A 15,444-nucleotide genomic window follows, 5' to 3' on the forward strand; every position below is an offset into this window, starting at 1 on the left:
ACAAATATGTACTTTTAAAATACTAATATGTAAGGTACTAATATGTTCCATTTAGGAGTAATAAGATACTGTTTAGATTGTGAGAGTGCAGCACATGTAGTGCACATGCAGAAAGCAGGACGAAATCCCCTCGCAGACCCCCTCATTCTCTTGTACTACACGTAATGGAAGATTGGCTCTGGAAGCCCAAAGGTCCTTCCTACTTTACCTCCCAGTGGCAGGCTCACCCCGCTCCAGACACCTGCCAAAACACACACACTTGCATTTGGAAAGCATGATGAAAGATGGAAAACAGAACCAAAAAGGGAATCTCACATGTATGAGGAACATTGTATTGCTAAGTGTGAATTTTTCCCCCAGCAGAGTGAGTCAAAGCGGCTGTGATGTTCATAAACAGTGCAGGACTATTCTTGGCACAGCTGGCCTGAATAACTCAGATAGGGAGTTTCTGATATGGGTGCTGTGGCACGTGTGTCTGAATGAAGCATGTGATGCTCTCCGATTCCAAAGACGGTCTGCCATGAGCAGAGCATTATGGGTAGCTCAGGCTGCCACACACTGCTCTATTCAAACGAACATAAGCTAGTTAAGTAAGACCCCATGCTGTTAACTGCTGTTAACAAAAACTATTTAAAAATGTTTGTATATTTAAATAAAGCTGAAATAAAATATATAAAAAATACATTAAAATTGGATGTTGCCTTGGCAATGAACTAAAATAAAATAAGTTAAAGTTGAAGTAACATTTCCTATAACTAAAACTGAAAATAAACCAAAAAAAAAATAAAAAATTAAAATTATTAATTAAAAATAAATAGTGAAATTAAATAATAAGCACAAAAAAAATTATTTAAACTTAAATAGAAGAAGAAGATATTATATAATAGTTGATATTTATAAAATCTTTAATATTTATAAAATCTTAAAATATAATAATCAAAATATTAATATATTATTTTTCAATTAATAATAAATAATCATCTTTAAGTGCTTTATATAAGACACTAACATAAAATATTATACAATAAAATATTATATAATTATTTAAATATTTGGCTCACCTGTTTTTATGGATGTTCTGGAATACAAAAAAGGATTTACAACCAGACACTGTGATGCTAATCAACTTCATATATCTGTTTATTCATTTTAAAAAAGAATTATGCAACAAAACAAAATATCATTTCATCTCATAATATGAAAATCTTGTTTTCAAAAGACAGTTGGCTTCAGAAAAATGAAAAAGAAGAAAAAAAAAAACCTTAGTTTTAATTTATTTATTAATATAGTGCATGTTTAAGGTGCTTCAATTGTCAGTGTATTTTCGATTCTAAATATCATCAATGATAAAAAAAAGTTTTTAATTCAAAGTGTAACAGCATAAAAAATAATTAAACGAAACAATAGGTGCTGCAAAAACTTTTTTTTTTTCAGTTGTTTCAATGTATGCCAGGCAAAAACGTTCACTTCTGATAATTTAGCAAAGTAACAGCACATCTCTCCAGTTTGTTTCTGTTACTGTGATGAATTTATTAAAATTTTGTATTTTTTCATTTTGTTTTCAATTTTTAAATATATATTATTTTTCTAAACTTATTATTTAAAGTCCTCCTGCAGTCACTAATTTCATCCCTTAAAACTCATCTTTGATAATCAAAATTAAAAAAAAATTGTTTCCCATGAAAATTATTTCTTTAAAAGGCTTGAATGGAACTCTTTACCCTTACCTCATTTAGTATTCATGGAATAATGAATATGCTAATGAGTCTCCGCCTCCACTCAATCACAGCAGCTGGGACCTGCTCTACTTTCACTCAGTTAGCAGAAGTAAACTCTGTAGTAAACACTACACAAAGGCAGCGGTCATCTTGTATTAATGGTTACAGCTGTCATTCAGTGCAATTTCAAATATGAATCCGTGAGTGAATGTATTTAAATTCTGAATGGATAATAAGCCTATAAAACGAGCAAATAGCATTCCCCTTATAATCACTAAAAAGCTGTCATTCATCTTAGTTCTTCACCATCACAAAATTGTGATGAGCTAATTGAATAATTTTTTTTTTTATTCATATGAAAAACACCAGATAGACATGTAAACAAAGTTAAAAACTTGATTTTCATCAAAGGGGTTATTTAAATGTAAAATGTGTGGATAAAAAACCCATAGGACAGCCATGTGCTTTATTATTCCTAAAGGCGACAGGTAACTGTGGCGCCATCCTCTGGCTACATCGCACCAGTCAGTCGCAGGGTCCAAGCCCAGGAGCAGGGCATCTGACCGGGGGCCAGCTGGGGCAGATGAACCTTTAGACCAGTGGGTTTCATGGACTCCCACGAGAGGGACTGATATCCAAGCAGCACCACCTGATTTGAAAATTAGTTTTGAAACAAGAAAATAGTGTGATTGTCCTGAAACGTCTGCATAAATCAGTCCTGAAGAATCAGAATCAGGACATACACTTCTCAAACTCATACTACCGTTAAAAATTGGGGTTGGGAGGATTTTTTACTGTTTTTGAAAGAAGTCTTTTATGCTCAACAAGGCTTTAAAACATTTATATTGTCAAATATTATTAAAATTTAAAATAACTACGTCCTATTGTCATTTATGTTAAAACATAATTTATTCCTGTGATCAAAGCTGTATTTTCAGCATCATTACTCCAGTCTTCAGTGTCACATAATCTTCAGAAATCATTCTAATATGCTGATTTGCTGCTTAAGAAAAATTTCTGATTATTATCAATGCTGAAACAGTTGTGCTGCTTAATATATTCTTGGAAACACTTTTTCAGGATTATTTCATGCACAGAAAGTTCAAAAGAACTGCATTTATTTGTAACAGAAATTTTTTGTTACATTATTAACTGAACTTCTGATCATTTTAATGCATCCTTGCTGAAAAAAAGTAATGATTACTTAAAAAAAAAACTGTGACTAAGGTAGGGTTGGTTGCTAAAATTTAAAGGTAGGGGCTTAGCGAACAATCAGTTGTTACATTTTGATTCTTTTTCTATATCTACAGTATACATTACCTGCGTCTTAGACGATGATACAACTGGGTCGCTTAGAACAATATAGCCATTATCAGGCCATGAAAGGAAAATAGCATAGATTGCATTCTTCTGATTCGCCGTATACCTGTTATGAGAAAACAAAACCATACTTTCGTTAAAAAGCAAATAAAGGTGAAAAAGATAAAACTTTGGCAAACAGACTTTTGCTCAGTATGTAACAGTACATGATAATGTAACTGACCAGACTCCAGGAGTGACAGTGTCGTTCTGAACTCTCCATGCGCTGCTGTTGTAAATGGCCTCTCCGTTGACCTTGAGCCACTGGCCCATCTGTCGCAGACGCTCCTCAAAGATGGGCATGATGCGGCCGTCGTGTGTGGGGCCCACGTTCAACAGCAAATTCCCCCCGCAGGACACGGTCTCAACAAGAGACTGGAAGACAAGCAGAGGACTTCTCAATGCACAGATTTTGCATACACTAGCATTCAAAGGTTTGGGCTCAGTAAGAGCCTTTTATTCAGCGATGTGACAGTAAAGTGACAGTAAAGAGATTTCTATTTTTTAACTATTCATCAAAGAATCCTGAAACTGTTTCAAATATTAAGCAGCACAACTATTTTCAGCATATGTTTCTTGAGCAGCAAATCAGTATATTAGAATGATTTCTGAAGGATCATGTGACACTGAAGACTGGAGTAATGATGCTGAAAATTCAGTTTGTGCAACAGGAATAAATTATATTTTAAAATATATTCAAATATAAAACAGCTTTTTTAAATTCTAAAAATATTTTCACAATTTTACTGTTTTTACAGTATTTTGGTCAAATAAATGCAGGCTTGGTGAACTAAAATGACCCAAAGCTTTGAACATTAGCATATGCCTGGACAATATATATATTCTAAACTATGTGAATTCATTTTTTAATTTTTTATTTCAATTTAAAATCATATAAAATTATATATCATTACAAATAAAAAGTGTTTGCCCATGCAAATCTCTCTAGCACAATGCTCTAAATGGTTGTTAATACATACGGTTGTTAGGGGATTGTGTGTGGTTGCTAAGTAGTTTTTTACTGGAAAAGAGGCACACCCAAGCCTTAATGATATTTTGATACCCACAATATACTCACATGCCGTTTGAAGTATAAGCATTAATAATAATAATGATGTTGCTTATGGTTTCTAAAAATAATCACACAAATTGTACTTTCTTATTGCCCTTGTAGTGGTTCTAACAGCATGTTACAGTAAAATGACCTCAACTGTACCAATTAATTTCCTCAATACATCACAATGTTCATCGCAATTACAAATGGATCCAGGCATTAAAAATGAAAAGGTACTGTAGATCAAGAAAGACTGGCTTGCTGCAGCACTCCTCATGTGTAAGTCACTCTCGCAGACAAGCATTTGAATGAATGTAGGAGTAAACTCACTGCTATCAGCTGCTCAATGGTTAGGTAGTCACTGAATTTAGCCTCTCTCCTATACCCCCATGACTTCTTGTCCATGGACATGCAGCTCTCCCACTTGTGTTTCAGCAGGTGTCCGGGGTTGTAGCGATCTGTGCAGGTGTAATATCCGCCATGATTACATATAGTGCCGTATCCCCAGCGGTCATTGGTCACAACAGTGTCACGCACAGGGCTGAAAACACACATTAGCCATCAGTTAGGCAACATGACAGCACAGACACCTTCACTTAGAAAGTTCCAGTATGTAACCGGTTTCCATTCTCTAAGATTATATTTATAATCTAGCAAATTAACAAAGCAAGATCCAAGATAAAATCTAAATTAAGGATCTTTTAGTTCATGAACATCACAAAACATAATGGTTTTATAGTAGATGTTTTATCAGTGATTGATTTTTCTGAGACCACGCTCTGGTGATCGTTTTAAAACAGGATAATGTTATATAATGTGATAATCATCAGAATGGTATTAAACTTGTTGACTTTTGTAGCACTTGCTATATGAATATTTTTTTTTTAAGGCTACATAGTCTTAAAATAAAATGGGAAATTAATGTGAAATTTTTGGGGTACAATCTACAAATCAGAAAGGATTATCCTGTCTTTGATAATGTCTATATATCCAAAAACAATGCAAAACGTAATTATAGAATCTCATATATGTATTTCATAAGGCCATACAAGCATCTAGACGTTATACCATAGTATTACATGATTTTCTTTATTTTATTCCCATCAATCTGCTTTCAATGCAATGGATTTTAAATACCTCGGCTACCTATTTTTTAACTTAAACACAGTATTAATAAAAAAAAAAAAAACATCTAATTTTTGCATTATTTTATATAGAAATAAATGGTGCCTAATTTGAATAGCAACTAGTTCAATGAAATCCTCTTAAAAAAATGTTACGCTTATTGTCTATAGGCTGTATTGACCACAAGGGTCACAATTACACCAGAATAGCAGTGGGTTAAAGGAATGAAATAGACTTTGAATTGGATATTTTTCTCTATCTATTGGCTTCTCAGTTTCAACCTTGCTGTGTAACTACGAACGACACTTCTGTTTATGTGGCCTTACCTCTCGTTATAAAGCCAGGCGAGGAACCCTGTGCTGTTCCAGTAAGAGTCGGGCGCATCTCCGTCACCATCAGACCACAGCAACTCAGGTTTGTACTGGTTGACAATCTCATATAGTTCTGGCAGGGTCTTTGTCGTAGGAAACACATTGGTTTTGAAGGACTTGTCAGCATCAGCTTTGAACAGAGGGTTAAACCACTCAAATAAAGAGTGGTAGAGACCCAGACGCAAATCACTGTGTGCCCGCAGAGCGGTGGCGATCTCATCCACCAGATCCCGCTTCGGCCCGACATCCACTGCGTTCCACATCCACGAGTATTTCGAGCCCCATAGTGTAAACCCTGAGGATTTGAAACATATTTGTGGGTGAATCTCACAAAACCATTTCTGGGTTAAATATACACTGCCGTTCAAAAGTTTGGGATCAGTAAGATTTTTATTACTTTTTAAAGAAGTCTATTATGATTATCAAGGCTGTATTTATTTGATCAAAAATACAGAAAAAAAATGTAATATTGTGAAATGTTATTACAATTTAAAATAGGTGTTGTTTATGTGAATATATTGTAAAATATAATTTATTCCTGTGATGTAATGCTGAAATTTCAGCATCATTACTCCAGTCTTCAGTGTCACATGATCCTTCAAAAATATTAGTAATGTTGGAAACTTTTTTTTTTTTTTTTTTTTTTTTTTTGGAACCTGTGGTACTTTTTCAGGATTCTTTGATGAATAAAAAGTAAAAGAAAGAACAGCATTTACTTAAAATATAAATATTTTGTAACAATATACACTACCATTCAAAAGTTTTATTCAGCAAGGATGTGTAAAATGTATAAAAAAGTGACAGTAGACACTTATATTGTTACTAAAGGTTTCTATTTTGAATAAATGCTGTTCTTTTTCTTCATCAAATAATCCCGAAAAAGTACCACAGGTTCCAAAAAAATATTAAGCAGCAAATACTGTTTCTAACATTGATAATAAATCAGCATATTAGACTGATTTCTGAAGGATCGTGTGACACTGAAGAGTAATGATGCTGAAAATTCAACATTGATCACAGAAATAAATTATATTTTAAAGAATATTAAAATAGAACACTGTTATTTTAAATAGTAATAATATTTCACAATATTACAGTTTTTTCTGTATTTTTAATCAAATAAATGCAGCCTTTATGAGCATAAGAGGCTTCTTTCTAAGGAATAAAAATCTTACTGATCCCAAAATTTTGAACGTCAGTGTGTAAATATATATTATTGTGCATACATGACAAAAATGATGCATCTTCTCTCTATATATTTTCTGTATAATTTATTTGATTGTCCTGAGATGACTCCTTGGAATGTCAATAACTATAAATTGTAAATTGTATAATTCATAGTGCTTACTTCCAAAAAACAAAAATGTGGCAGTATTTTAGAGTAAAATTACATAGAATGCAATGTTAAACCATTTACTGTTTTACTATTTTCACTGTACATGGTAAACTATCTTATTGTTTTTCTTACAACAATTATTACAGTGTAACTATGTAAACTAATTACGGTTGACAGATGTGAAAAAATGAAATACACTGCGGTCGGTGCAAACCTTCATGATGTTTGGTTGTGAGGACAATATATTTGGCTCCAGACGAGGCAAAAATGTCAACCCACTCTTTAGGATCAAAGAATTCAGCCCGAAACTGAGAAGCAAAGTTTTCGTAGGAAAAGTCGGGTGGGTAATTCTGCTCCATAAAATTCACATAAGACGGGAATTTCCGGCCCTGCCAGTACCACCTGTTGGAAAACAAAACTATTAAGTACAACTAACCTCAAATATATAAATAGAAACAGAGACAAAGTGACCAGCCGCCACTGAAACAGCTCCTTTTTATAAAAGTGTAGCCTACCTGTCAAGGCTATTTAACTTGAAATAAATAGGATGTTTTGCATTTGGATGTTTTGCATTCTATTCTGACATTATTTTTATGAACTTTATGCACAATGTAATGCATAAAAGAGAGTTTGATAGTGTTTGCGATAGAGTTTGATTTGCGTGAGAGAGTTTGACAGTGACCTTATATATTTGAATAATGTCTTTATATATTTGAATAATGTCTTTATTTATTTGAATAATGTCTTGAACGGTCTCTCATATTCAGAGGTGGAAAGTAACGAATTACATTTACTCGCGTTACTGTAATTGAGTAGCTTTTTTGTGTACTTCTACTTTTTAAAGTAATTTTTTTTAATCTGTAATTTTACTTTTACTTAAGTATATTTTGTTTGAAGTATTGTACTTCGCTACATTTTAAAACACATTAATTACTGAGTAAAAAAAAAAAATGTTTCCTGGAAACTACTGCAGTAAATAATGGGCAGCAGGGCAAACTGGCGCTAAAATCACAAGAAGGATGCAGACGGACAGTTGTGCTTTAGTGGTGCAGACACCGCTGAAAACGAAACCCCGTCTTATTCTGAAGTTGAACTCGAAGGAAATGAAGTGAACCCCTGGCCATATTTGTGCTCTATTATGCAGTGTAAGTTGTGCTTGCCTAGGGAGACCAAACTAGCAGCTCATAAAATCTCGACAAGACCTCAACCCTTCGCAAGCATGTAGAGGTGAGCTAAATAACTGCATCGTTGCATTGGTGGTTAAAATGAAGCTTTGACATTTTAGCAAGAGGTTTTGCACAAATTAGCCAAAAAAGACAGTGGTGCGGAGTGTGCAATATATATCGTCTGCGATAATATCATAATTGTTTTAATGATGTGCGCGCGCATAGTGCGTTCTTTCACTGTGTGATTCAGTCTGTTGAAATGCATTCAGAATGACCACAAAATTGAAGATATAGGGGCAGAAAATGTACATATTTATATCATTTCATATAGTAAATCAAAATCAAACAAAGAATGCCGTCTTTTCCTCCAAAAATCATCATGATTACATAATTTATTTATTTATTTTTTTACAACAGGTCAGTAAACAAGTTAATTAAGAGACTTTTTTAGACACCATATTGCCTGTTTTTGCTCTATTTCTACAGCAAAAAATAATTCGAAACACAGCCACCAAAGCACAGTTTTGCGTCTCTGAGCAACATGACTGTTTCGTTCCTGAATGAATCAACCGTTTAAATGATTCGGTTCAATCACTCACTTAATAACAGTGACTTGCTGACACATACTGCCCATTATAATTTCACATTTAAAGTATCTTTTGATTTTTTTTAAATAGTTAATTTCTTATAATTTCAAATGAGTATTCGACATTTTATGTCTTGTATATCAAAACATTATTCATGCATTTGTAACTGCAGGTTAAATGCATTCATGTCCTGCACTAAACAGTCTGTAAATACATCTAAATGCCACTTCCGATGAAGCTTCTGCATTTAGTCTGCATTGAAAAGATGAGTTTGTTGATACTGATTTGCCTGGTAACAGCCCAAATGTCCTATTATTCTAAATAACTGATTCTTTTAATTAAAAACAACTAGTTTGAGATTAATAGGCCTATCTGTCCCATTTCTGCCTCCCTCCCACTGTTAAAATGTAACTAAGTAATTTTTACTCTGAGTAAAATTTATATCAGCTACTTTTTACTTTTACTTGAGTAGATTTTTAGACTGGTACTTTTACTTGTACATAAGTAAAATTTCATTCATGTAATGGTACTTTTACTTGAGTAGAATATTTTTGTACTCTTTCCACCTCTGCTCATGTTCCATGTTTCCACCGAAATTACCCGGAACAATTGTACCAGGAACTATTTCCCCCCAGACCTGTTGCTTTCTGTGTTTCCACCGCGGTCTAAAGTACCGTGAAGATTAGGCATATAGTCTGGTGACGTAGGTCTGCGCGCGTTTCTCAATACAAAGTACGCAAATTTCGGACTTGCATCCTCGGTAGTTCGGACTTTGCGAGTTCGATTCGGGAGTGTGATCTTCCGCAATCCTTGGTAGTTCAGATTTTTTGTTTTGAAATTGGGAGCGTACTTGATAACATCAGTCAGCTCGCCTTGGCTACTGCAATTTTCCTCACTGTATATTTACAATGAAATGAAATATGATATGAAATACCACTGCCTCCTTTCGTTTTCATTTAAACATAATAATAGCCGCCGAAATCTACTTACTTCAGGGAAATGTGTGTATATATATATATATATATATATATATATATATAGCTACAGCCTAACTTACATTACAATGAAACGAAATATTATATTAATTTTTCTTTTTATATTCATTTTAACATACAAAGATTGCCTGTTAGATTTACCCAAAACGAATTATATTTTATGTTTAACCATTAAAGAGACATCAGAGCCAGCGGTAAATATCAGAAGGACTACCCGAGTTGAGAGTGCTCTAGGCGGATACATGAGCACCGAGCTCCCGCTGATCGCGTGGAGCTCATCGTCTCCGAAATCGGCGAAACATATTTTTAAATAGGCGCTATAAATGAACCACAGATTTGAGTTTCAAACAACTACATTCTCGCCTGAAATACTTTTAAAACTACATTTCATGACACAATAACAGTAATATTTTGAAAATTATCCGAATAAATGGTGGTTGAAATCACAATGCTGCGTGAACTCAACCAATCAGCAAGCTCAGCGCCCAAGCCCCGCCCCCGAAAGTTCCGGACCTTTGAAAAAGTACTACCTCGAGAGCAGGGACTTTCAGTTCAGGGCGTCTGTGCCGGCATTTGTGTGAAACAGAAGCAGTTTAATGTGAAGTTTAAACTCCATCAGGTACTTTCTGACGCTTTGACGGAAAACAATGCATAGTTGTTGTTGGGTTTTTTTTTTCTTTCATAGTTTGTCCAAGGCTTTTTAATTGAAGTATTTCTATTGTATAAAAATAGAAATATAATTAATTTAGATACTATTTAAACACTATTTGCTTACATATGGACGTAGTGTCCTTGACGTCACCCGTAAACTCCTGGAGAGCGTTTTTGAAGCTCAAAGCGTCACCGCGCGACTCTCCCGGAATATCTTCTTTAATGTGGTGGATGTGACTTTACGTGGCCCCTCTAAAATGACCACTCAGCCCCCCTAAAATTTTGAGATTACATAAACTGTACACGAATTTGTGATCGCCCCGGTCCCCTTTAAATTTCATATGAAAACGGCGGCAGACTTCGATCGGCTCCTCCCCGTCTTTTAGCGCGTTCTTCAATCCAGACCTCAGCGGCACAGAGCGAGAAACAGAGGACAACAGAGCTGCCAACTCTCACGCTTTCGCCGTGTGACACACGGTTTTGCCTGATTTCACACGCACTCACGCCACACATCACATTTCTCACGCAAAAAAAAATCTAATCTTGAGGCGAGAATCGCTCGTTCCTTTTCACAACTCCCCGACCATAGATGGCGCTAATAAGCGTCACTGAACCCTATGCGCTGTACCCTGAAGCATAAGCTGTGTCCCAAAGTTGAGAGACCAATCCTCCGAAGTGCGTGAGATGCTCCGCCTACACAGGATTTCCTAATTCCGTCACCAGGTGTTTCCGATTAGCGCTCTGTCGCATAGCAACGGTGCGAGAAGAGCGCTGACGAAGGACAGTCCTGCCAGGACAGGTGGAGCCAGAACTGCTCTTTTTTGTTTTTTATGATTTACTCATAATGAAGGAGACAGTGATGAACGTCAGGCTTAGCCAAGACCGAGGCCAGGTAAACTACACTGGTTTGCTGCGATCTTCGTCGGATTACAACTTTAAATGCAGGTACTGTCTTGGAGCTTACTTGAATAATTTAATGATACATATAAAAAAATTACAAAATACACACATAGCAGTTCAAATGCTGACTGATATCTTACCAAGGTGCAATTTTATGTAGTTTATTGTCTTGTTTATTGTCAGCAGCGGCAATCCACCTGTCACTCAAGTGACCACGCCCTTAATTATGCAAAACTATAAGGCTTAATATAATTTAAACGGATGAGTTATAAAAAAAAAATCACCCCCCTCACAGTTGTCATGAAGGGCAAAATTAGCAATATAGACCAAAATCATTTTTTTGAACCAGGCTGTAAACGTTTTTTTTTTTTTTTCTGCTGTAAAGTTGGCCATTTTATCATGTGGAGTCTATGGGACTGACTCCCTTTTACAGCCAGCCTCAAGCGGCCCGTCGATGAATTGCAGGTTTAGCGGGGCAGTGCTTATTACATAGAGCGAAAATTATGAAAAAGAAGGCTGTAAAACATGATCAGCAGGTCACATTGTTTAGATTTTTTTAGGGCAAGTCGTTTTGGAGTTATTGCCGTTTATCTCTGAATGTGTCACGAATATCGAAAACAAAACTAACTAAACCCCGCTCGCCATCTCCACGGACGTGCCTTTAATAGAAATGCACCTTTCAATACGGACTACAACATTAAAGAATGTTACAAAATTGTATTCGTATTCGTTTTTGTTAATAAACGTTTTGTAAGCTAGTTTGTCATTGAATCTTACTGTTTTATTGTTGTTGTGCATTTTAATTAAAAAAGGTGTACAGATGTAAGCAAAACAGACAATTTTTTTATGTTAACCACTTTCGTTTCCATATAACTATAAACTATGATAAAAGTTCATCAGCATGCATTGATTAACAGCATGTTGTAGAAAAAATAAATAATAATAATTAGTTATTAAATAAAAAACTAGCAAAACGAGTTGCGCGGGTTCCCCACCACTTTACAAAGTAAAGATCAGATGGAACTTTGATATACCATATTATAACTTAATGATAAACATATGCATCATTTACTAGGTTATTTACAAAGCAATCGAGGGTATTTCAAACAGTAGCGTGGTGTTGCTGTTTCTGGTGATTTTTTGGTAGTGTCAGTCGCATTGTATTCGTGCTGATGCTGTTTTGCAGACTTACCAGAACCATTCACTGCCATAGCTGGGAACTGAAAACACTCCCCAGTGAATGAATATGCCGAATTTGGCTTGATCGAACCATTCCGGTAGAGGTCTCGAGTCAACTGATTCCCACGTAGGCTCATATTGACCAACAGAGCTGCCAATCAAGAGTAAACAAAGGGGGACAACACTCCACTGATACATTGTGCTGCTACTGTCCCTTATTCTATCACAGTCATCATAAGAGGGTTGTTTCAGATCACATGATGTTGTTATCTACATAAACACAACACGTGATTGGTTGCACACCTGCCAAATGACAAAAAAAAAACAAATCAGACAAAAAAAAAACCTGAAATACAGACACTGCCGGTGTAGCAGTCGATTCTGTTCCCCTCTGGAATTCCTGTTTCATCTCGGGTTGCCAGGTCTGTGTAATAAACACGACCAAATAGTTAATCAAACATTGCCCCAAAGTAGCCTAATTCCGAGGGAAAAAAAATATGTGGATTTGGCAACACTGCAGCATGCAAATTAACCAAACACAACTGTATGTAAGGAAAGCAAAAAGGGACAAATGTCTTGCTCCACTGCAGCATAGTAAAAGGATTATCTCACTCCAGTTAATGTTCTATTATTTTTTTTATTCATCTTGCAATTGATCCTTTGTTTTTGTCTTATGTCCGAGTTTTTGCAGTTTAATTTTTCCTATGCAAATTAGTGTAATCTGTCCGCTTCCACATTCTGAAACCGGGAAACAAGTCAGCTTGAACGCCTCTACGGCGACGGCTTATGAATATTAATTACGTACCACGTTCGCCGATGACGATTGGCTGAACGGCCTGGAACGCTAGATGACCTAATTAATATTTATGACATTTATCCCCCTCCCCGTAGTGGGATTCTGTCACATCCGGTCACGCTGTTTATATGTCTGCCGAGCTATCGTTTTAAACGTTCTGAAAAGTATAAAACCATGCAGGGATACATCGACTGTCACTGTCATATATCTGCCGAGGATTTTGACAGCGTAAGAGAAACACGTGGAAGGCTCATTCAGTAATGCTATGAAACTGTGTTAGGAGGTCCTTAATGATTGTTTTATATTTTAGGACATTGATGACGTCATTCAGGAGTCTAAAAAGGTAGCTCTGTTGGTCTGTATTCTCTTTCAGTATGCTGTCATATTAAGAGTGCAATAATATTGTTTTTTTTTTTTTTTTAGGCTGGGCTTGTTGCACTTCTTGCAGTAGCAGAGCATGCTGGTGAATTTGAGAAAATCATACAGCTCTCACAAAGGTATATCTGATATCTTACTACTCATATTTGTAGCAAACTCTATATTAAGCGGCTTTCATGTGTTATAGGTTTCCAGGATTCGTCATGCCATGTCTCGGAGTTCATCCGGTCCAAGATCCAGCACAACCCAGGGGTGCCTCACCCGAGGTCTGAAATATGTGCATATAAAGACAAAATAACTTTATTTACCGTCTTACACCTGACACTGCTTCCTTCTTTTCTACCCCGCAGGATTTAGATGCAGCATTACCACTGATCGAGAAATACAAAGAGCACATTGTGGCTATTGGTGAGGTTAGACACATATTGTACGTCTAACTAGTTGTTCTTGTGGGTTATAGGTAGATAATAGACTTCTGTAGTAGATAGGAATAGTTCATTATATTCCTTGCATCCTCTGCTGGCAGAATGAGAGTCCGAATGATTAGTGTTTTGATGTTTTCTAAATGTTTTAACGTGTATCGTCATGTACAGGTTGGCCTGGATTTCACGCCACGTGTAGTAAACAGTGATGCTGGGAAAGACGCTCAGAGACAGGTGCTCATTCGACAGGCTGAAATCGCAAAACTGTTAAATCTGCCTCTGTATGTTTCGCTCTTCTAGATCGGTATTTTTGTGGTAATAATGTCATGGTCTTTCATTAAAAGACAAATCATTTTGTCTATAAGGAATGTACACTCAAGATCTGCTGGACGACCAACCATCCATCTTCTGAAGGAGTTGGGTATGCATAACAAAACCATGCATTGACAAAGAATGTTGCATAAATTGGTTGCTCTTCCTGATCATGGCATTTGTTTTCAGGTGTAGAGAATGCACTTCTTCATGCATTTGACGGAAAACCTTCGGTTGCGATGGAGGGTGTAAAAGCTGGTTATTTTTTCTCAATACCTCCATCCATTATCAGAAGCGATCAGGTAAATAAAACTCAATACCTCCATCCATTATCAGAAGTGATGTAATACTACAAATCATGAATAAACTATAATATCAAATCAAAACTCTTCTACTTCAGACATTCTCTCAAACAAATTCATAGTTTGGTTAATTAGTGCACATTTGAAACTGGTAGTGTATATCTGTGCAGAATCTATGCAATTAAACAGTTTATTAGTCACACATCACATGTTTGTCCACCTTTTACAACAGAAACTTGTGAAGCAGGTTCCTCTGGAGAGCATGTGTTTAGAGACGGATGCTCCTGCACTCGGGCCTGAAAAGCAGGTACGGTGGATTTACATAAATGATCAAATGTTTCAGAAATGTATTTACATCTGTGGTTTGACTCTAGGTGAGGAATGTACCTAAGAATATCCGCATCAGTGCCGAATATATTGCACAAATCAAAGGTGTTCCCTTGGAGAAGGTCATAGAGGTCACTACCCAGAATGCCCTGCACCTCTTCCCCAAATTAAAAACATTTATCAAAGCTTGACTTTAAAAGGATCCTCTGCAAAGCTGCTTTTTTTTTTAACAAACTTGTTTTGTTGTGCAGAAATTGTGATCAAGATACAAATGTATGTATAATGTCACTTTTGCTTTACGGAGGTCATGTTTATTTTCACTTATCTATCTTAAAAGTGTGAAGATTAATGCACTTTATTAGTGCATTATGTATGTTGAAACAATTATTTTCGTCAGTGTTCCTATAAATTTTGACCACATTGTTTAATAAATATATACAGCTTGTGGAAAAATAGCATATGTTCT

General features: G+C 35.7%; 2 protein-coding genes across 2 annotated transcripts; one reads left to right on the top strand and one right to left on the bottom strand.

The window, feature by feature from the left end:
• Positions 1 to 2,170: 2,170 nt before the first annotated feature.
• fuca2 (alpha-L-fucosidase 2) lies at positions 2,171 to 12,852 on the bottom strand. The gene is made up of 7 exons (XM_042773513.1): positions 12,455 to 12,852; positions 7,178 to 7,365; positions 5,583 to 5,922; positions 4,462 to 4,672; positions 3,262 to 3,452; positions 3,039 to 3,144; positions 2,171 to 2,367 (listed from the first exon to the last, which is right to left on the bottom strand). The coding sequence occupies exons 1-7, from the start codon at positions 12,637 to 12,639 to the stop codon at positions 2,230 to 2,232; spliced, it is 1,359 nt and encodes a 452-aa protein (XP_042629447.1). The 5' UTR covers positions 12,640 to 12,852; the 3' UTR covers positions 2,171 to 2,229.
• Positions 12,853 to 13,253: 401 nt separating this feature from the next.
• LOC109077925 (putative deoxyribonuclease TATDN3) lies at positions 13,254 to 15,433 on the top strand. The gene is made up of 10 exons (XM_019093239.2): positions 13,254 to 13,465; positions 13,548 to 13,580; positions 13,661 to 13,734; positions 13,803 to 13,881; positions 13,966 to 14,028; positions 14,209 to 14,318; positions 14,403 to 14,458; positions 14,539 to 14,651; positions 14,881 to 14,958; positions 15,026 to 15,433. The coding sequence occupies exons 1-10, from the start codon at positions 13,412 to 13,414 to the stop codon at positions 15,167 to 15,169; spliced, it is 804 nt and encodes a 267-aa protein (XP_018948784.1). The 5' UTR covers positions 13,254 to 13,411; the 3' UTR covers positions 15,170 to 15,433.
• The last annotated feature ends 11 nt before the right edge of the window (positions 15,434 to 15,444 follow it).

The sequence above is a fragment of the Cyprinus carpio genome, chromosome A17 (genome assembly GCF_018340385.1).
Source record: "Cyprinus carpio isolate SPL01 chromosome A17, ASM1834038v1, whole genome shotgun sequence".
Taxonomy (NCBI): domain Eukaryota; kingdom Metazoa; phylum Chordata; class Actinopteri; order Cypriniformes; family Cyprinidae; genus Cyprinus; species Cyprinus carpio.